This window comes from Acomys minous, assembly GCF_964271855.1.
Source record: "Acomys minous genome assembly, chromosome: 11".
NCBI classification, from domain to species: domain Eukaryota; kingdom Metazoa; phylum Chordata; class Mammalia; order Rodentia; family Muridae; genus Acomys; species Acomys minous.
In genome coordinates, this window is record NC_140492.1 from 57,301,754 (window position 1) to 57,324,822 (window position 23,069).

Consider the following 23,069-nt stretch of genomic DNA (forward strand, 5'->3'; position numbering starts at 1 on the left):
GATTTTTCAGTAGTATAAAGCTGTGTGAAGTACCCTAACACTACTGGTCACACTGACCTGGTCTTAGCGTATGTGTGCTGTGTGCTAGGTACGTGTGTACGTTCTTCAATGGGCAGAGAAACCCTGTGCCCTGGTTCTGATAAGGACTCCCTCTTCTTCAGATAGCTGGAAGAACATGGTAGACCAGATGGCCAGCCTATTGCAGGTGCTCTACTCAGGTTGCTGGGGCCAGTAAGGAGGTCGTTTGCAGAGCACATATAGGAGAGAATCCGAGCAACTTGCAAATTGATGGTCCTGGTAGCAGGCAGAGGTTAGGGCCTGAAGTTTGTGTTATATATGAGGAACAACTTAACTGCGCTCAGTTCTTTTCTATGATCCCCTATTCACTACTGCCTGACAGTTCGAAGCCAACCAAGGGAAAGACCTATAGGATGCGGGCTTCCTCAGGCTTCTAGTCCCCTTTTCTGGAAGGCAGTTATAGTCCCCTGTGGGGCTCTGAAGTTGCCTGCAGGGGATCGTTGGGCTCCCCCACCTAGACGGTGGTCCTGCTTTCATCATATATGATCATGATTCTTGGAAATGTCACCTGGGTCTGCGTGTCTTTGCGTGGAACACAGATTCATAGCAACAGGGGAGGACAGCAGTTTGGAAAGAAGTGACAAGGCCAACACCTACAACGGTATCCATAGAAATTCAGAGAAGCCATGTGGATGGGACCCTGTGAGCATCATGACTTAAAGATGTGTGGTGGGATGGTGAGGCACACATTTCTGTTCTAGCTTTGTGAGTTACTTCATTTATTAACATTGTGATGGTTTCTGGCCTCTTTCCTGATCTTGGCCACTCGGCAGCTCACGCTGGGTTCTGGTCATGCCAGCTCCCCAGGGAAGCTTTTGTGCCTTATCTCTAACAGATATTAACTCAATCTTTATTACTCTGGAGAAGGTTCAGGTCACAGGAAAACCTGCCTTGACTTTGCTGCCTTCCTGTCTCTGAGATGCTGCCAACATATTCACCACTGTCCTGCCCAATCTAAGAGCTTGCTGATGCTCCACTTACTGCTATTTCATCACCAAGTCCCTTCTTAGTCTGGAGTTTTGGCTTGTTATCTTTTTGTACATTTCTGAGTATTTCTCCAATATATTGAAAATGTGTTTCTTACATGATATTGAAATTACATGTCTTGACTTTCCCCTTAAGCCAAAAATTCCTTGCCATCAGGAACCATATATGTAATTTCCACAGTAATGGTAACTTTGACATATACACATATACATTTTTCAATAAATATTAAACTTAATCAGGCATGTTTAGGTGGCTAAGACAGAAATCTCCAGGACAGATTTAAGATTTGATCAAAACTCTAGGAATTGTTTCAGGGCCAACCCACCCTCTTCTGATATGGCTAACTTGTTGGTTTATAAGTCCAGACATGGGTTAGGTGATATATAGGGTTTGGGCTACTTCACTTCCATGGGAGCTGAGTGTGTGTGTGTGTGTGTGTGTGTGTGTGTGTGTGTGTGTGTGTGTGTGTGTGTGTGTAAAGAAAGAGAGGCTCAGGCACACAGACCTTTCATACATACTCCCTGCAATTATTTGAAAGCAATACCATGCCAAGTCTTTTGAATCTCGGTGGCAGTCAGTAATCCTCATTTGCCCATGTTCTTCCAGAATTTCGTTACACTTGTTGATCTTCAGGACACACCATCTTTTTCTTCTCAGCTGTTTTCTCATTCGGTTCACATATTCTGGGACAGCCTGGACAGCAGCCACATTGTGTAGCAATCATACGTGACTTCAGAACCGAGGACAGCGGCACATCTGCTGGGAAAGGGAGGCGGGCGCTTTGGTTTGCAAAGGTTCCCTTAGCTGTTGGAGGCTTGGATGTGTTCCTTCTCATCGGCTTCTGCCCTGCAGTTCTGTAAGCCCACTCACCACTGTGACCCTGATTCCTGGGTACAGTCTGTGCTGGTGTGTTCCTGTGGCATTTCTCCCACTCGTGGGACATAATGCAGGAACATGGAGTAACCTTAAGCCCTGGGCAGAATGTCTGGAATGCTCTGTGCAGGTCTTGCCTTGAGTTGCTCGGATGGCTGCTGAGTTGTTGTTGTTATCAATTTGTTTTTTGTTTTGTTTGTTTTGCTGCTGTCTACATCATGTCCACATTTCAAGACACGGGACAAGGATAAGAGAAGAGAGCATATGGAGAGGTGCTGGGCCATTCCACGTTGGGATGCTTTAGAGTCAGTAACTGGCATTCTTGCTGAGAAGGAAGAGGAGGAGAAGGAGGAAGAAGAAGAGGAAGAGGAGGAAGAGAACCAAGAGTGAGAGTCCTAAGGAGCAAAGCAAGCCTTCTGCATACCTGAACTGCTACAGCACAGGCCTTCCAGCTCTCTACAAATATAATAGCAAATATATTGCCAGTATTTAATAACTGGGTGGCGTTCATCACCAGCAGCCTTATGTTCAGTGTTTACTTGTGGGTCCCCTGCCAGGCACATTGTTTAGTGATACAAAAAAGATAACAAGTGTCTCATCCTCTCCATTCCTGCCATGTAGCATGAACACTTTAAATAACCCACTCAGTTCGAATCCAGGGGGCGGGGGAGGTAGTGTATGGACAGAGATGCATTTCTGAAGTGGTCACATTCTAGTGTTTGCGTTCCATTAAAGGATGCCAAATTCCCAAGGGAGGGAGAGAGAGAGTCTGTGTGAATTGCAGTTGAGGTCTCAACTCCGGATAATATTAAGTCCTGTGAAGAATAAACAGAAACAGTTTGCTCATTAGCTGGGCTTAGAGAGGTGTTACCCACATGTTTAAAGTGCTAATTATTAGTGATCTTTAATAGAGCTAATTTGGCAGTGGCAAGTATTACACATTTCTTCTTTTCAAAAGTAGCCCATTAACCAGGCCTTTATCTCTAATATTGACTTTGGAAGGTAATATTGAAACTGGCTACAATTAAAGTTCGTGTGGAAGCTCGGGAGGAGAAGGACAAAGTTAGTGGTAGGAATCTTCAGAAAGGGTGCACTGGAGGAAGTGGCACAGCAGTTACGGCAGTGCCTCTGTGTGGAAGGCTCTGTGGCACTGTGGGTCTGAGGGGCTCAGGCTCAGTCCCTGCAGTTAAGCACTAGCTGTGCTCTAGGCAGTAAAGCTACTTGGATAAGCATCTGGTCCTGCCCTCGGGAGTCTAGCTAGGGCCTAGTGAGGGAAGCCAGATGTGGCAGAGGGCAGTGGTAGTGAGGAGCGACCTGCATGAGACAAGAGGAGCCAGGCCAGCCTGGTGTAGTGGCAAGTTAGAAAAGGTGTTGAGGAAAAGCATGCTGCCCTTTAGTGTGCAGAAAGTGTCCCTCATATTCAAGGATATGTCAGAGTTAGGAGAAGAGAAACATCGGCTCTCCTTTCCGTAAGAATGCATACCCTGTTTATCTTCCCAAGTCCCTGGATACTGCTTAATGTCGTTCGTATAGGCCTGGTCATATGGGAAAACTCAGTATTTAACAACTGCCAGAGAGGAGCCCTTAGTTTTCCATTGCGTGTACACTGAAAGCGCTCTAGCCAAGGATCCTGAATGACCTTTCCTTAGGAGTTGCATGGCCAGAGAGGTGGATTCTGCCACACCATTTCACTTCATACCTGCAGGGTAGGGAGACAGGGTGTCTCCAGGACTGTTTGCCCTTGTGGGTGGTGAGGATGAGGAAGATTGGATGGGCCTTCCTCAGGCTGGGGGAAAGGCCTGGGGGACTCCACGCTCTGCTGTGTTCTCTTGTTGACATGAGTCCGCCCTGTCCCTCTCAGCCAGATGTATTTCTCTCAGCATATACTTCCTGCCTCAGTGGTAGGTGTTTTAAGGAGAGCTCCAAGAAACATATTTACACTTGCTGGAGTTTTCCAACAGGCCATTTCCTCAATAGCCCCTTCACATCTGTAAGGAGGAAAAAAGATACTCACTGGCACGTGTACGTGCATCTTCCTGTTCAGCTCTCACTCTTTTTCCTGTCACAGCAGCCCCCCACACACACACACATCTGTCGCCTCCCTTTTCTTTTCTTATGTTAAGAAAGAAAATAACAAGGAGATGGAGATCTTGCTTCTACTATTAATAGGTTTTCTGCCAACCCTGGCCGCCATTACAGACGATGCCTTCTCCAAACCATCTAGTCACTATACAGGAGGGACCATGCGAAAATCCCAATCTCTCTAACAGGGTTTGTCTGTGAAGCCTTGGCTGTCCTGGACTTGCTTCATAAACCAGGCTGTCCTCAAACTCACAAAGATCCCCCTGCCTCACCCTCCCTGAGTACTGGGATTACAGGCATGTGCCACCACACCTGGCTGAAATTCTCTTTTATGATTCAGTTCTATGTAGGATCTTCACAGGGTCTTAACACAAGCCACTAACCTGCTGCTGGCCTGGCTAGCTCCTGAGACTACTGGGTGCAGCCATCCATGTTCTGAGCCACAGCTTTCCTCTGGGAGGAGCCAGACACTCCTTTCCTTCCCTGCGCTGCCTCTTGATGTAGCCCAGTCTGACTCTCTGGAATTCCCAAGGCACAGGTCATTTCCATGAAGAGCAACTTCTGGGAGTCAGAGCTCCCGGCTTTGTTCCCCTATCCAGCAGGTAAAATACACATCCATGGCACAATGCCCAGGTCCCCTCCTGGCTGTCTTCTGTCCTTCTCTTATTCAAAACCTGATCCCGATGCTCTCCTGGGCAAGCTTGTCCTAACCATTGACCTCAGGATCACCACTGAACTCACTGAACCCCGTGTATGTTTGGCTTGATATTTCCTGAGTCCCTTTTGTGCAACAGACATTGTGCCAGGTGTGGGGATGGGACAGTGAGGACAAGGTCTTTTCTTTGGAGATGTCAAGATCAGTTAATGGGTATTGAAATGAAAACACATAAACATGTATCAAGAACGATAAGGAACAACTGCGGGCAGCTCAACTTGATTGGCAGGTCAGGGAAACCGCACAGAAATGATAATTTGAGAGAGATTCAGGAGGTAGAGTCCACATCATTGGATGTCTCAATTGAAAAGTGTGATGGAGAGGTGAGTGTTTAGGATGCTGCCCATGTTTCTATTTGGGTGTGTCAGTAACAGGCAATACCCATCGTCGTGTAGAGCGGATCCCGGATGGATAGCACCCATTTGTCAGGATAGCATGGCTATGGTGTGGCTAGGTGGAGGGTAGGATGGGTGGATGGAATTCTTGATCAGAATCTCAGTGTCTTGTCTTTTATTTGGAGTCTGGTAGATATCCAACATTAGGGGGAAATGAACATTGGATATTTGGGGCTGTGAGTTATCAGAGGACAGGAAGTGGGTCTCCTCATTACTGCGGGGAGTGTCATGAGATGAGTACCATGAACTCATGGGATAGGGAGCTCCCTGGGTGGCCACCTTCCCTTTCCCTAATTCTTTTCCAGCATTGCTTGGTGTTCAAGGCTTTGTGGGTCGAGGATCAGCGGGGATAGCGAGGCATAAGTTGGCTCTCCTGTCTTTTGCGAACATCTCAAAGATGGCCTTTTGTGCTGTATATATGATCACTGACAATATTTATGAGAGCAAGAAGACAGAGCTTAGAAAATCAGAAGCAGCATTGTGCTGTGAAATGAAGGCATTTTCTGCCTAAGGGAATGAGTTAAGGTACTGGGTTCTGAGCGTTGGGTGGGCATGGCTTATCAACATTCACGCTGCCCCAAAACAAGAAATGGCCTGAAAGAGGAATCATGAAAACACATCTCTTGAATAATCTTTTATTACAGCATGGAATGTAAGTGATGGACTGCAGCTAAGACCTGAATCTCTGAAACCCTGGGCAGGGGAGGAGTCTTCTCACAGCGGGTCAGTAGGAGACAGAGCAGGCTTAGAGCTGATAATAAAAACCTTGCTTAGGCCAGGGTGAAGGCAGTTTCTCTGAAGCTCTCTTTGCCTCACAACACGTAATTGGAGTCACCTGGTTCTTATGCAGGTTCTGATTCTATAGATCTTGCATGGGACCTGGGACCCTGGATTTCTAGAAACTTCTAGGTGATGGCCATTACTTTGACTAGCAAGACCGTGGGGCTAGCTGTTAGGAATCACTTCGAAGTGACACCAAGCCACTGATTTAATGGTGTGTAAAATACATTTGTCTTGCTACTGGGCACCCTAAGAGCTCATTTAGCCAACACTGGGTTGAGTGTGATTTTGATGTTTCCCTCTCCCCGGGGTCATTCAAACATCAGTCTTTATTAAGTATTTATTATGTGCAAGGTCGGCCTTGTGTTAGACTGTGGTAATACCAAGACAAATAAGAAGTGGATCTTGCTCTCCAAAGGGCTTCCAGGCAGAGCTCTACAGGTATACCAACAGGACAAAGGGTTGTCATCAGAGGCAGGGCATCACCTGTACAGAATGCAACTCACGGGCTAGAAAGAAGAGGCAGGGACCACAGCATGGGGAATTTGGCCGTCTTAGTGGAGGGATTGGGCTCAAACCCACCTGAAGCAATGTCGGAAAGCCTACACAGTCACTCTTAAACAAGTGCAAATTGTGGAAGTGTGACTGAAAATCAGAAGGAAATAAGAGCAATCTCTGGGTTTCCTGGCAGCTTACACCTTTGAACGCTCACCAAATGCTCACTCACTTGTTTGTTTCTGTGTTTGTTTCAATCATGATTGCTTTCTGAAGGAGGTTGGCACAGGGCCCAAGCACTCCACTTCCTTAAGGGAGTCACTGCTTTCCCAGGCCTGAGAAACCACGGGCAGGGCCCATGGCATGAGGCCCGGCCCTGTTCTTCCTTAGGGCCAGAAGTGTATGCTGGGTGCCAGAGTGAGGCCGATTGGTGTTTTACACATGAGAAGCAATGAGGAGGGAAATGTGAGGAAAACTAGGAAGCAACGCGATCATGTGGCTTGAGGTGCAGGGCAATGAAGAACAGACACAGGGCTGAGAGGAGACCCGAACTAGAGGGCCCCGGGGGAGATGGTGGTGGTAATTTTTACTTCCTTAATAGATGGAGAGCATTTCAACTTTGCTAATTAACAGAACAGCAGGCTTGTAATTCTGACAGCAGCGGGACATGAATGTGGTGGGTTTAGCACTGAAAGCTAGCCAAGCATGCCTTTGTCCTTAAGAGAAAGCACAGCATCCACATTGGGTCAGGTCCACCAGGGTTCCTGCTGACTTGTTTTGCTTTCCCTTATAGGGGAAACAAGGAGTCAGGGGCTTGTATTTCTTCTCAGGCCTTCTATAGAGGGAGTGAGGGATCTACTGTTTCAGCAGGCTTATCCTAAGGAAAAGGCTGGCTACCATTGCTCTAGTATTCACAGCCTAATAGTGCTATCGGATACACTTTGTGTCAGAAATAACAGTTGCGGTGCAAGCTGCCTCCTGCAAGGCATGTGTACTTACAGAAGTCCTAGTGTCACTTTTCCATTTAGACAACTGGTCTACCTGCAAAAATTCCAGTCTCCAATGTATCCCAAGAAAGAAAGGACTTCCCAGAGCCGGGGGAGTTGCTCTAGTTTTTACAAAGCACACTGAGACTGAGTGAAGAATTTGCTTCCAATACATCCTTTCAAAACATGTTGATCTGATGGTGGGAGCATTGGGAAGGTCTATAAATATGAAGCAGGAACTTTAAAAGGCTCAGAACATTAGAGCTGAGAGACACCATGAATAACATCTACCAGCATCACTAGAGCTTATATGAGAGGTGCTGCTGCTGCTGACCTCGTGTACCTCACTTTAGGAAGTGCTTACTTTCATCCAGTCACTTATTCTTCCATTAAATACTTATTGACCATTTACCAGGAGTCTACCAGGATGTGTACCTGGTAGTGAAAACATGTTCCAATTTCATCGGTCCTGTTTGAGTTGGTGGTCAGTGAACTTACCCTTTATTGTATATTCTAACAGCTGGTTTCACAAGGTCCCTGAGGGAATTGATACATAGGCTCTTCAGCCAGTGCAAATAGGTTTTATATGCAAGGTCACCAGTTTCTGAGCCCCTGGCCTAATTAGTTTAGCTCTACTTGGCTTAACATAATGTGTGTATTGTTGAAATGTTATTTGTAATTCAATTTTTGGCAAATGCAAAACTAATTTAAACCACTAAGGGAACTTTTATTTAAAAAGACCCCCAAGCCATATGTTCTTACAATGTGGAAAATCTTGTTTCTGCTGTTGGGAATGATTGCTTCCTAGTGATGGATTTAGTGAATCTGGCCACTTTGGGAGCTCTTCTGATGGACACACAGTCAGGTGTACAGCCTCGCAGTAATCTCAACTGCCTGGGGAGGCCTCTGGCCCAGGAAATGGAAGCCTGGGACTCTGAGAAGAGGCCAGCTCAAGACGGACATTTACCAGAGCCTGTGATCACTAGCTGCATGGAGGACCTGTTTGCCATCCTCCAGCCCCTGGACCTTGGAGTGAGAAGAGATAGAAAAGGATAACACTAACCCTCGCCACCACCACCACCCCGTCCCTAGCCTGCAGATAACAGTGGTTTGTGCATAACATACCCAATCCTTTTGCTGAGTTGCTACGGCTGGCCTTGAACTTGCAATCCTCCTGCTTTGACCTCCTGAAACACTAGGATTACAGAGCCTGTACCACCAAGCCTGGTTTACTTTGAACTTGTAAATAATCTGTAAATAGACAAGATCAAATTTATTTTTTGTATTAGTTTTTCTGTGGAAATTAAGTGTGCATTCTGGTGCAAGGAGAGTATTTTTTAAAAACTGAGAAAAATAGATTTCACTTGTAAAAATAATCTCTTTTGATACTGCAGTGTCATTTTTCTACAAACGCTTCATGAGTTAAAGATGGTTGAGAAGCTAATAATGTTTCCTTCCTGTGTGAGATAGAAAACAAAACTAAGTAGGTAACAGGAACTGTTTGTGAATTTTGTAATTATTGACGCTAATTAGTGTCTTTCATGAGAGGCAACAGTTTTTGATGTGGGAGATAAGGTAAGCATGCCTATCTCAAGAAACTAAGGCCAAAGCTATAAAACAAGGCTGCGGTCTTTGAAGTCAGAACTCCTTCCTAGCCTTTCTTTTTTCTTCACTGCAGCTCAGTGAGTCTGCAGCTATTACTCCACATCATATACTGTGTGTCAACTTCTGAAGAGGCGTCATTGCTGAATGAAAGGTTTGCTACGTCAGGGAACCATGAAAGAGAAGAAGTGAAATAGTCAGACACTGGAAATTTGATTGGGGTTAGATTATGACCTTTGACCTTGGACACTGGCATTTGGTGACAAGTCTCTTTCTCTTCCTTGGTTGGGCTGCATGGGGCATGAAATTTCCTTTTCCCTGGGCCAGTGAACTAATTCCTGGATTGTTGGTAAAAGGTATATGATGTTGAGAGACCAAGAGATGGAGAGGAGTGGCTTACCCAGCATGCTGCTCTCCTTTGTAGGTTTCAGACTTGGCCTCACAGCCTGTGGACAAAGACATTAGAACAGTGTGGTCCCTGCCTCTATTGCACTGAGCTGATACAACTGCCTGCCTTATGAGAGCCATTGTGTGATGTCTTAATGGTAATTAATACACAAGGGAGACCCCACTTACAGCTCCAAGGGTATAAGTATGGGTGGTTCTCTTTCAGAGTTCTGTAAAGCACTGGGGTTGACTGCCAGGGTCACCATGGGCTAGCCTGAGGTGTCTGTGTGAAAGCTGGTCCTCCCTTCTCACATTCCTCATACTGGACTGGGTTGCCCCTTTACTTCAGGACTACAGTTTCTCTAGATGAAATCTTTCTTTTCCAGTTTTAGAGAGCTCTAGGTGTCCACCTCCAGCCCCTAATAGGAGCTTGCTTAGATCCTGGAAAGCACTTTACAACCATGACGTAAGACTTGAAGAACCACACAGGGCAAGTGCAGTTCCTCGCGAAATGTGTGTCTATCGAGGACTTCTAGTGACGTTAGGGGTGGCGCCGGGGCTGGGTCATCGTCATCAACTTTGCTTCCTGCTACCAGATATTTGGTTATTTTCCCATTTGTAAAGTGATGTCTAACAGTCTATACGCAAGAAGATGTCATTTAGGGTTCTGTAAACTCCCTTGATATCAATGAACTAATTCAGCAGGTACATGCTCCATGCTGTCTGTGTGTGACACTGTCCTGGGCAACCAGAGGTACAAACATGCTTTTAAAGTGTCTTACAGTTTTCAAGTTGCATAACCACAGGGCTGCTGATGCTGTCCTTGGGGCAGGGGTTTTGTACTCAGTGGGGGTGCCCTGAACTATGCTCTCTTGAAAAGGGCCAAGAGAAGATCGCTCTAACCCCATCACAAAGGGGCCTCTCTGTGCTGGGCTGGGCTACAGACCTGCCCAAGCCAAGGTGATGGGTCTGGGAGGCCGGGAGTGGGACCTTGGGACCTAGCTGGTAGGTAGCTGACATCTTTACTCCCTTTCTGTTCTGTTGTCCCACAGGATCTTTTCGGAATGATGGTTTGAAAGCTTCTGATGTCCTTCCCATCCTAAAGGAGAAAGTGGCCTTTGTGTCCGGTGAGTATCTGTGTATGCTCCTTTGAAATGGACCTCAGGAGGTTGTGTGTGTGTGCTCTCGTGTGTGATCACCCACTGTCCTATGTGAGAGGAGACGTGCTAGCAGTTAGGCTTGTAGCTGCTTCCTCCCTATAGAGGAAGGGGGGCTCTGACCTCACCTGGAGACTCTGGAGGGGACTTGCAACAATAGGCATGTCCACCCGCACCTCGCACACTGCTGCCTGACTCACCTTCCAGGTGAGGCCACTGTGGCACTGTGAGAGGTTCCAGTAGGGAGAGTGTCTATCCTACATGTCCCCCAGGGATATATATGTTGTTTCCTAGTGGGTCACAAACAGGAGATTAATTTGGGGGTGGGGGCTTCTTTTTATCTGTTTTCTTAGCAAATGCAACTCAAGTGTTTGTATTATCAAGTTTTGTTCTTGTTTGTTTTGTTTGTTTGCTTTGTTTTGTTTTCTGAATAGTTAATTCCCAAACATTTATTCCTCACCTCTCCCCCAGCCTATCATATGCACCTGGGCCTCTCGGCATCTAATTTGGCCATCAGCTATCCGCAGCCTTCAAGTCAACTACTGCTTCTTGTAAACAGTTTGATCGGAACCTAGCTATACATGTTGGGCTAGGTAAACTGTATGTTTCCCATGACGTCACAAACGTGGTGGTTTGAATTAGATTCCTTCTCGATCAGAACTTGGCCCGGGCTGGGTGGTGACAGTGGGAGCAGTCCCGAGAGAAGCCCTGGTGCTACACCTTGTAGACAGAGCCTTTATGTCTGGATGGTTCTTCTTGCCTGCATGAATGACCATGGAGCCATAGGCCAGGAGGGAGCAGCTCCCACAGTGTAGTAACTCACCCCACAGGCACTGCTGGCTGTGCTGATGTGTGACAACTGTCTTAGAGGGAAAGGAGAGGAGAGGAGGGCCCTCCATGGAAGCTTTAAGTAGCCTCCACCTTATCAGAGAGGACAGAGGCCAACCAGTCAGTGTGGTACGGGAGGGGAGACAGGCATGTGTTAAGTACACAGGAGCCTTTTTTAAGATATTATGCACGTCCTGCATCAGTTGGTGAGACGGTATTTTCTCACAGTTGTTGCTGTTAGGACAACAGCGATCCAAAAGCTGCCTTGGCCTATTCATGTTAAGTACTGAGCCCCTCAGCACCAAAAACGTCGAGGCATAGTAGGACAGCCTTCCAGGGGATCCTGTGTGTGATTCGAGCATAGAGACACGTATGTGACAAGCCTCAAGGTAAGCTAGGATTTAGAGTACTTACTGAATTGTGGAAAGACCCTGTGTGGAAGTCCTGGAGGTCGCCATGCCTTGGGCCTCATAGCCTTGACTCCTAGTACAGGCTTACAGCCCACTTTCTTCTTGTTTATGACCCTTAGTTAACATGGTGCCCTTCCTCTACCTTTGGTGTCCTACTGATCTCATGCCAAGCATTTCCCTTCCTGAGTGCCTTTCCTACACCTGCCATCTTGAGTCTCTCCTCCCCTTCCCAAGTCACTTTCCACTTTCCCTTCTCCAGGGGCCCTTTTTAGACTTAGCCTATAGCTTCTGACACCATCTTGTTGAGCATCCATTCAGGGATATGAAGGCAGACATAGTATGTTCTGATGTAGGGACCCTTATTTCATTGTTTGTGGCTTGCTTTTCCTATGTATGGTCAACTGGAACATGAATGGGGCCCAGCCAGGCCTGGGAAAGCCTACTAAGAGGTAGGGAGTTGTCTTTATGGAACTCATAGAAGCCGTTTGCCAGGAAGGCAGTCGGGGATGAGGCAGGTAGGCACTTCCCAGAGAGGGAACGGGCCTGGCAGTGTGTCACTCACCTCTGTGTGCCTGAATGATCTGAGCCTGACTCATCTATGCTTGCACTGTCAGGAGCTTCAGAGCTTAGGGAATGGGGACGTTGCCCCCCCTCCCTACCCCACGCCCCGTTCCTGGGAAGGGCACTGAGGGTGATTGGGGGATCATGACTGACTGCATCTGAAAAAGAAAACAAAAAAAATTACTTCCCTATTCTGTACACACACTGACTCAGGAAACAAAGCAGGAAGCTGATACACAGTAGAGAAAACCCCAGTTAAATAGTACAGCGTGACGGTTGCGTTTCACTCCGAGAGCAAAGTAAGGTGCCTGGTAGAGAGAGAAATGGACCATTTGTCGTGCCCGCCCTCCTCTGCCACTCTCTCAGCTTTGGCCAGGTGAAAGAAAGCATGTTGTCATGACAACGGGCATCTGGAACAGTACAGGGCTTCTGAATGTGGGCATGTAGGCGTGTGTGGCAGTGGCTGTGTCTGTCCCTCAGTGTGCCTCTGTTGTCCTAGTCCTGCCGTACCGTGCCCTGAGGCTCACAGCTGTGGGGGTCTGGCCTCCCACTCACAGCACCCATAGCTTTCCTTGCTGCCCAGCCGTCCCATGTGGAACCCATCATGTCCCTAGGATCGCCGCATTCTTATGCCCTGCCTTTGGCCACTTTCTGGTGATTCTTTTCTGGCTTTGGATCCCTTGCCATCATTGGTGATGCTTCTTGCTACTGGGAACAACCTTTTTTGTACTCTGGACCCCAAAGTTTCAAGATGTGTTCCCGTTCCATAAGATGACCTTTGACAGTGAAGAAAGAAGTTTGGGAATTGCTGATTATCAAAGTCCTCCCCTCAACTTGGACCATCCACCAAATCACATTAACGTCTTGAGGCTTCCTTAAAATCCTACAACAACCAACTTTATCTAGTCTAACGTGGCATTTCCAACTACAAAATAACCCGTTCCCCTTTAAAAAAAAAAAAAAAGAAAGAAAGAAAGAAAAAGTGTGTGTGAATCCATTAAGATCTTGCAGAGCTATTGTTATGTGGATCCAGCTTCCTGGGATGTGCCTCCCTCCCACACTACTCCCATCTGCCACCCTAACTGGAGCCTGAGGCCTCCTGAGAGTGTTAGTTTTCCCCCTACATCAGTCAATGAGACACCAGCACTTCCCCAGCCCTGCTTTCCTGTCTACACAGAAGGAGAGCCATTGACATTTCTAGAATTCCCAACATTCCCCCTCCCCTCTCCCATCCTCTGCATCCTTATTCTGTCACTCCCACCACCAACGCCTTGTACAAGGAGGTAGAGGGCAGGCGCTTGCCGCATAAGTGAATGGTGCATCTGTGATGTTTTAAACATGCCTGTGTTTCCTCTCACCTAATGCGCAGCGACCTTAGCATTGGAGCTTCGTTGTTCTTCATCAATGCTGATCTTCTGGTGTCAGTATCCATCTCAGTTATCAGTGATGCAACCTCATGGATGCTCAGCCTCTAGGTACCACAGTGTAAATCCTGTTTCCACTGTGGCCAGCCATGATTTTGACCTCTGATGTGTCTGTCTGTAGACTTGTTCTCTTGCCTTTGACCCTTTCTGTTTCCCCTCTTAGTTGACAAAGGATACACGTCAGCAGACTCCTCTTCTCTGGGATCACCTGATGGATCAAAGCAATTCATACCTGTACCAGCTCCTCCCGGTGCACAATGGTTCTGTGGCCTTCTCCTCAGGTGGCTGTGATCTCTTATTTTGCTCTGAGACAGGCTTAGCTGTCCTTCTCTGTGACTTTATTTTCTTCTACCTCCTGAGCTCTGCAGCCTGCCTTAGAGAGAACAGCACAGCCCTATCAACTGAATGCTGGATCCTCCATCTTGTGCCCACTGTGAGGCCTTATTCCATCCAGTGTCCCCTGCCTTCTGGCATAATGTTTCTCTTCCTCTTTGTTGTTGGTTGCTTTCTTCATTCTGAAAAAGACAAGTTTGTTCCTTTGCCTTTTCTTGCCTCTTGATCCACACAAAAAAGACATCCTTGGTGAAAAAATAGGCAATTTCCCACTGTTGTAGGCTCCCTACATACTCAGAATCTTACCTCTAGCTGAGATTCTGGAGCTCGTCTCCAAGGTAAGTACTGGTCTCATGTTGACAGGGGGACCATACCAGTCAACCCACCAAACCACCTTGTCACCTTTGCCCATGAGAGTCTCTGCTCCTCAGGGTCCCATGGCCCTACTCACTAGGTGTCCCTGGAAGGTCAGGGAGAAAAGCAACAGTTGTGTTGGACAGACAGACAGATAGATGGAAGGACAGATGGACGTACACATACCCCTCCAAGACTGAAAGTGCTTAGAGTGATGAGGTCAAGGCTAGCAGAGAAGGCTGTCTGAGATCCTTCTAGCTTTTGAGAACCTGCCTGTTGAACCCTTCTGTTTGCTTTTTTTCATGTGGGTTGTGGATCACAGTTGGGAGATAAGGACCTCTCCCAAGGCATGAGTGGGAGGTGGTCATCGATACCAAGGGCTATGGCCAGAAGTATGAAAGATCTGAATTTGGGGAGCCTGTGGCTCGACTCTGTATCCACACAAATGCACCCTGCTAGGGTGGAGAAGGAACTGGATGCTGGCTGGGCTCGGTGACTTGATTTTGTTTAATCCATCCTTCCCTCTGTGTATGTGTGTGTGTGTGTGTGTGTGTGTGTGTATCTTGGTGCTTATGCACATGTATGTCTGCATATACAGATGCCAGAGGTCAACACTGCTCCTCAGTTGCTCCCTATCTTATTTTTTGAGATGTGGGCTTACATCTGCTCTAGTTTGCTGATTGGCTACACTCTCTGGCCATCACGTACTGAGGATCTGCCTGTCTCTTCTCCCAAATGCTAGGGACATAGATACTCACCATCATGCCCAGACGGCACTTCCTTCACTTATGGAGTCATCTATCTGGTGTCCACCCTCTACAGGCTCTTTGTTCTTTGGGCTTTTCTAGACTCACTGTTTGCCAAGCTTCCAGATGACACCTGCCCGCTTCTTAACTCTACCATCAGAGGGAAGCGTTACACCCGAGCTCACACTTGGAAGGGACCTGGGCTGCTCGGCCATTTAGGAGATTGTTATCTCAATGAGCTAACGCAGGCTCCTTCCTCGCATCGCTATGGAGCCATAGCCACGCGCCCCCTATCTTTCTCCTATTAAATTCCCTTCGGTCCCCACTGTGGGAATGTCAGTGACTGCTTGAGATGCAGGTGTGCACCTGGGATCACGACACAGAGATGGGTGGCCTTTGATTAGCGGAGAGAGTTGGTGTGCTGCAGGGACACAGTCATGGCGCTCCAGCTTCAGCCCCCTCCAGGGCCTCTGAGACACTTGGCCGGCTCTATATAATGTTAGTGTCTGTGAATGAGTGAATTTTAAAATCACACAGTAGCCACAGAGGGGAAGTTTGGAAAATAGAGCAAAGAAACATCAACCACCTTGAATCGTGTCCTAGTAAAAGCAGTGGTCATGGTTTTGTTTCACTCCTCCCAGCTCTTTTTTTTTTTTTTAACATGTGGTTTTCAGTGAGTACGGCTGGCCCTCAGCGTACTTATTTCTAATGAGATTCATGTGCTTCTCCATCAGATATGACAAGTAGCACCCCAGGCTGCCAGTGGGTAGAACTGGCCTCTGGGCTGGGGAGAGAACTCTCAGGGTTTCTTATATGAGTCTGAAAACCTCCTGGCAGTGCTGTCCTGATGGATGCTCTGAGGCTGCTCATGCAAGCAGCTCCTGGAGCCTAATCCCACAGCACTGGAGTCTGCAAAGAGAAGTGACTGGAGGTTAAATTTCCAAGACGAAGCGCTTTTGCCCAGCTTGTTTTCTCAACAAGAACAGTCACAACCACCATCTTATCTTCTCATATGTGCCCAGGGGTGTGCTCCTTTTCACAGTGTGCCTCCCCCTGCAATAATGCTGCAGTGTGCCAATCGTCATCTTTAATCATCTCTAGATAAGACCGCAGAAATCTGAAGAGACTTGCCTGAAGTCATAGACCTTAACCTTCACGTGGCTCCTACTTGCTCTGAAGCAGTGTCTGGTTTCTCTGGGCACTTGCAGCCTGTTCTTTTGACATCCTGACACATTATTTTTTTTTTATCTGTACTCGACTTTCTTGGATGCTTTTCTTAAACTCCCTCCTCTCGCTCCCTCCAGGGGGGCGTGATAAGCGTGGCGGCCCCATCCTGACCTTCCCTGCCCGAAGCAATCATGACAGAATAAGACAGGAAGACCTGCGGAAACTCGTGACGTATTTGGCCAGCGTGCCAAGGTAAGGTGAAGGGGAATTGTGTGCGGGGGAGGGGAAGCTGAGCTGATGCCAGTGAGCTGAGACAGCCACCGTGCCTGCCAGGGGCCGTGGATTGGATTCTAATTGTTCCTGGAATATCATCAGCCATTGTTCCCATCATCCCCTTTGTTCCTGCTGAGATTCATCTGGAAGCCATAAGTGCTGGCTGAGGTGAGAGAATCCCAGCCTACAGGGACTGGTGTGGGGCCTGCAGCAGGAGGCAGCTTGGCCTGGCTTGGGAGAACGGGAAGGTGTTGCTTGTTTACTTTCGTGAGAACTTCTGCGTATCTCACGCTGGCTTGCTTGATGGTTACTTTCCGAGTCTCAAAATGGATGTATGGTCCTTGGATCTGGTGGCAAATAACTTCTCCTGCGTCGCTCATCTCAAAGTAGCACATATCAGTCTTCCCTTTTCAAGCTGGGGGATATGGCTGAAGATTGATTATTGGAGATAGGAAGTGAATCTCACTTTGTATGCATTAATCACACACACACACAGACACACACACACACACACACACTATGGATATATGTAATATATGTATGATGTTGAGTTTCGCTGATTGAGAGATTGGGGTATGTAAACGGCTCCTCCAGGGCGAAGGGCAATAAGGAAAGAAAGATTGGAAAACACTGTCTCGATAGGAAACACTCTCAGTGCCACCCTAGACGTTGCTCATAGAGGACATGCCACAGACATGCTTTATGTCTTTGAGAAGGGAAGGAAGAGCCTTTTGACTAGTTAGAATGTAAGAGCCAGAAAAGCCCTTAAGAACAGTCTAGGCAAATGTGTGTGGCATTCTCAGTATGTATTTAGGGACCCGGTTGACATTGGATGTAAGTGGCTCTTGGGGATGCTGCAGAGCCTGTCTGGGACATGGCCCCTGCTGGCTGCAGCACTGGTACTCATTCCTTACCCTTGCTCTTGGTTGGCAAAGATGCTGTTTCCTGTCTCCTAGCAGAGTGGACGCCTGCAGAGTGTCAGTTGTGGGAGATAAGACATGGTGCCTTGGGCTTTCCGAACTTTCATTTTATGGGATAATTAGTAAATTCTGCTCTGTCTTTGCAAGGAGACCTGGGATATTGCTGAATGTGCTGATTAGATACTTGAAGCAGGTGTCAGGTGAGGCAAGCAGTGCATCCCAGAGAGCCCCAGGGGAGGAAGTGTGACGGGATTGGTGGATGTGGATAGGCAGGTGGTGAACGGAGGTTTAGGTGCAGCATCACAATGCTAAAACACGTATTGAATAGGACAGTGAGCCCCAGAGAGCTCCAAGCAGAGGGCTGTAAACAAACAGAGTTGGAAAAGGATATGTATTTATTTATTTATTTATTTATTTATTTATTTATTTATTCTATCCACTGGGGTCATAAGCTCCAGTAAAAGAGCTTTGGATTATGCCCAGAGAAGTTTTAAAGTATGAGTGCATAAGAGTGAACTGGAGAATAAAAGAGCCTGGAGGTCTTTAGGGAGAAGAAATATTCCCATCTGACTCAGAGCAAGGAGGTGGTTGAAGTAACCCATGGTCGTGCTATCTGATTTGGTAATTTAGCCTTGTTGGGGCTGAGCAGTTTTTAAAAGTGCCTTCCTCAACTATACTAGTAGGTGTGAAACAAGGGGCTCTCTGAAGCAGTTTACTACAAGTTTTGTGTGTGTTGAGGAGTGGGGGACTTGTTTCTTTCAGAGCCAGAAAAAATTATAACCCCAGGAGAAGCGAAGGATGCGTTTTTCATCCTTCGGTGTTCATGGCGTACCTGCAGCCCAGACAGGCTCATTCTTTCTCTGGCATAAAAGCGCAAGAGTTGGAAGGACACACTTTCCTTCATTCTGACTTCTTAAGCAAAGGCTGGGACAAAATGGATTGGGAGCAATTAAGAAAAGGAAAAGATTTCTTCTGGGTAAAATAATAAAAACCCAGGAGGGGCTGCGAGGAAGGCCGTGAGAACAAAGGAGAGATGTGCCCTGTCTGTGAGGGGCACATACCGTGCTGCTCTCTGCTTTCCAGCATGGCAGCTTGTGTTCCCTCCCCTCCCCCGGCCCCCCTTCACAGCTTCCAGTGGGTGGGAGGCAGGAAGGCTCTTGTTACCTTCCATAGCAAGATTTGTCTGTGACCCCTTTGCCTCCCTCTGCTGGGACCTGTATTCGCTGGTGATTCTGAGCACCAGCTGCAGTCTACCCACCGGTTGTGCTCACCAATCACTTCCTAATTGTGCTGGATGAGCGCTTGCACAGCATCGCTCACAGGGACAGGGCCTGTGATAGAATTGTTGTTCTAAAGACAGCGGCGTGTGGTGGGGAAACCGAGAACTTCATCGTGCCACTGCTCTGCCTAGTCTGGCTTTGGGAGTGAAACGAAGCTTGGATTAGGTGGACGATTCTGATGAAAAGAAATTATTGGTCATGTATCATGGCCCAGGATGCTGAAAGAATAGGTTTCAGTTTGGAGATGTGGTGTTTATTACAGGCTGGTGTGCTCACTCGTGTCTGTAGGTGACATGTGATATTCATTTATTCGTGCCTTTTTAAATTAATATTTAGCGAATATTTAGTACCTCTCTGTGCCAGGCATGTTGAGGATTCATGGTGAGCAAGAAGAGACATATTGAGGAAAGTAGGGGAAGCCTGGCTTTTTCTCTACATAATGCAAACTGGTAACAGGAAAGGACAGGGAAGATGTGACTGTGCCAGAGCACAGAACTGAAGCAGGTAGCAGCAGTCAAACCAGGAAGGGCAACTGAGAGGAGGGGGAAGGATCTTGGCTCCTAAGGGATCAGCCTGCTCAGAAAAGATGATCAACAACAGTCATGATCATTGGCAATAAACAGTAATGTTATCTGCTGTGCAGGGATGCAGGCGGGGTCCGGACCACTGCATTCCCACTCTGCAGCATCGTGCCTGTCAGTCTCACACACCAGGCAGAGTGCTGTCAAGCATCCCACCCCAGCATCCACCAATGGGAGAAGAGAGAAACAGTCACCGACTTTAGACCTCAGGAGTGCTTTTGTGAAGAGGCAGGATCTGGGTAACTTACATCTCTCTGGTGCATCAGTGAAGAATCTGCCTACCCGGGAGCTGTCCAGCGGCTGCACTCTGTCTCTAGCCGGGTCACTGGACGCTGGACAGTTCTCCACTAGGGTCGCTGTAGAAAGAGTCACTCCATTGAGTCAGACATGGGATTGTGTTTCTAAGACGCTTTCCCGTCCTCAGTTCTAGGTTGCTTTGATTCTGGAAAATATATACCCCAGGAAATCCAGGATCTCAAGCCAGCAGACGCATCCTTCTCTGGCTTCGCCTGGCATCTTGTTTATACCTTCAATCCCAAGAGATCCGCTTTCTGGTCTCCTAAGACTCTTGGTGAGACTTTTGGAGCGTTGCGTGGGGCCAGAGGTCACGCAAGGGTGAAACAGTTCACATCAGTTCAGGCCTTCTCTAATCTTGCTTCTGATGAGTTTAAACATTCTCACCGAGTCTCTTCTAGGCACCTTGTTCTGAGAAACCACAGTTGTAAAAAGACCTTAAAGGTCTTTTTTTTTTTTCCATTCGTTTGTTGAAGGTCTACTATGGGCCAGGCACTGGACAGGAATCCTCACATGCTTTCATGGTATCTTTCTCACTGTCACCCACCATATGCTTATCTAACCGTTATTGTCCTTCTGGTCTGCTATCTGCTTGTAGTTACTTGTGCGTGAAGGGAGCGGAAAGGAAAAGCTCAGATATGATCAGCTGATGAACGTCCCTCAAAACAGAGAGATAGGGCTGAAATGCACAGTGGGAATAAGCAGATGCCCAGGCATTGTCCAGAGTCCACGGTATGGACTGTTGGGAGCTGACCACAGGCTTGAGGTAGTGAGTGAAGGCTGTTCCCATCACAGCAGCTCACCCCCTTTTCATCGTCACCATTATCCCACTTTGTCATGATCATCTTCCTGCTGCTCCTGAGGTGCCAGATGCTGAACCTTCTATCAACTCTGCTATTAGCAATCCTGCCAAGATGCTGTGTGTTCTGTCAAGGAATGCAAGTGTCACATCAGCGAGGAGAGACGACAATAAGTTAGGATGGGTTATTCTTTAATGCCAGTCAAACCAAGGTGCCTTTATTTGTAGCTTATTACTTGGTAATATTTGCACCTCTTCTACTGATTCCAGCAAAAGATAAATTGGGCTTAAAGCCAGAATGCATCATTGAAAAAAAAAAGTAAGAATAAGCAGAAAGGAACAGAAAGACAGGTAGATGAAGGGGGGCCTGCAAAGGTTTCCTCCTACTGTTTTGAGCACAGGAAAGCTCGAGCTATCCAAAGTGTCACCACAAGCACTTTGTTATCAGGAGCTGTCATGGAATGCTGTTGGTGGCCTGTCTTTTATTCTGGATCCATCAATTAAAGGAAGGTACAAGGAAAAATGAAAATGATAGAAGGATCAGGAAACAGGACCAGTACAAACAGGAAGTCACTGTTTATGTTTACAGTTCCCTAAAAAATATGTTTTAAAAGATATTTTACATTTATTTTGTTGCCTGTGTATCATTTCTATTGCAGTTTTCACGTTTTACACACATTTCTCAGCAATATCAGTTAAATATCCTTTTGTTACTTTGTAACATCGGTCCTAAAGAAGAAATAGTTGCCTAGCACAAGGCTAAGGCACGTGAAGCCACAGTAGTAACTGCCACTGTCAGTTAGCACCTTCCTTAGAGTCGCATCAGCCTTTGCAGAAGAGGGTGGGGAGGCTTCGGATGCACAGCTTCAGGTCCCATCTCTGCCACTTGCTGTGACCTCAGCCTGGATAGTTTAAGAATACTTTGAGGGGCAGCATATAAAGGTGTGAGGGGGTTTGGGGGAAAGCACCGAGATTTGAAATCGTAGCCAGAGCAATATGAGTCATTCTAAACATGAAGGGGTAGGGCTTGGGAGGATCGGAGCAGCTCTAGCAATTAGCCATGGGTTTGGGGGAAGAGATGCCACCAGTGCGTGGCGGCTCCCTGTTGGGAAGAGGTCAGGGACTGATATCATGACCTTACTCTTTGCTCCTCTGCTCTCCTGCTTGCTTTGGCTGGCTGCTCCCAGAAGCCAGGAGGTGAGGGAGCCCGCCGATGCAGTGGGTGCGAATCAGCCTTTCTAAGACCCCACATAGTGTAAAGTGGGCTTTCAGCGGTGCTGGTAGAAGATAGTCAGCACAGAGTGAGACAGGGGCATACTATTTCCTTGTTTCTTACTCTAGTATTCTAGTTTTTAATTTATAATGGTGCTGCAAAGGCAGCTTTTAGTCTCTCTATAATCATTTCTCTCTCTCTCTCTCCCTCCCTCCCTCCCTCCCTCCCCCTCCTCTCCCCCCCCCCCCCGAAGGAGGCATTAGTAGTCATAATAAAAATAATTATATGTATGAACACGGCAATGTATGCTACTTGAAACAGAACAGATAGAATGTTGCATGTAGCACAGCAGTAAGATAAGCGCTTCATCCTGGCCCCCAACGTGAGAGGCGGAGCATGACCATCTCCTGTTTCCCACAGTTGTTTCCCCTTTCCAGCAAGCCCCAGAAACAGCCACTGCCCGGAGGAGCTTAGGGTTTATTTTTCTCTTGCCTTTTTTGGTATAGTTTACCCAATGTCTCCATACTCCATCTATGTTTTGTTCTGCTTAGTTTAGGGTTCAGCAAAGTGATAGTGCCACAGTTAGGGTTCTGTGAGTCGCTTTCTGGAACTGGAATAAGAGGCAACAACATGGATGAATCTTCAACTCTAATTTTGAGTGAAATAGAAACTCAACTTTTGACTGAAAGCCCCTAACCAAATTATTACTAGAAGATTAATGGGGTACTAAAATGTCTCTCGAGAAAGTTCTATTAGTTAACTCAAACATGGAAAATCAATCATGATCACTTTTGTCGGTACTTTAAAGAGGTGCTATAATTGATACTGATATCAAAGAATAAGTGAAATTCTTTCCAATCCTTTGATTGCTATGAAGAAAGAAAAGGCTGCCAAGTGCTGGCACGGTGCAGAGGGTAGGTTAGATCCTCCTTCCGTGGCCTGGAGTGTCCAGCAGGTACATGGGCATGAGCAGCCCCTGAAATAGGTGCTGGATGCGGAGTTGAGCCCAGTGCTGTGGGCTTGCAGCACAGGGCACCTGCAGTGTTGTTGCCTTGGGGTGGGGGTGGGGCTTTACAAGGCTGCACTCCAGCCACACTAGGAGGCTCTTGCTTTAAATGCTGGGGAGAGTAAAGCAGGAAGGTCAGAGGGTTTTCAAATAAACTTCAGAAGCCCAGGAGGATAGAAACATAAGGACTTGTGAGAGTAGCAGAAAGGAATTCCATTGGTCCAGTTAAGAAGTTTTGCTGACAGAATAATATGAGGGGAGGTGACCAGTCTCATTGCAACCTGATATGCCATGTGCAGTTGATATCCCTGGGAGGTTCCCCCCCCCCCCATCTGAAGGGAAG

The 23,069-nt window shown here is 47.2% G+C and overlaps 1 protein-coding gene across 32 annotated transcripts in view; it reads left to right on the top strand.

Moving 5' to 3' along the window:
• KALRN (kalirin RhoGEF kinase) overlaps nt 1-23,069 on the top strand; it is a gene marked incomplete at its 3' end in the record, with an annotated part of 605,161 nt that overhangs the window by 162,918 nt on the left and 419,174 nt on the right. For all 32 annotated transcript variants that reach the window (XM_084802077.1, XM_084802084.1, XM_084802076.1 and 29 more), the window contains exons 2-3: nt 10,433-10,507; nt 16,498-16,612. In XM_084802077.1, the coding sequence (XP_084658203.1) occupies nt 10,433-10,507; nt 16,498-16,612 (190 nt within the window). The remainder of the gene's footprint in view (nt 1-10,432; nt 10,508-16,497; nt 16,613-23,069) is intronic.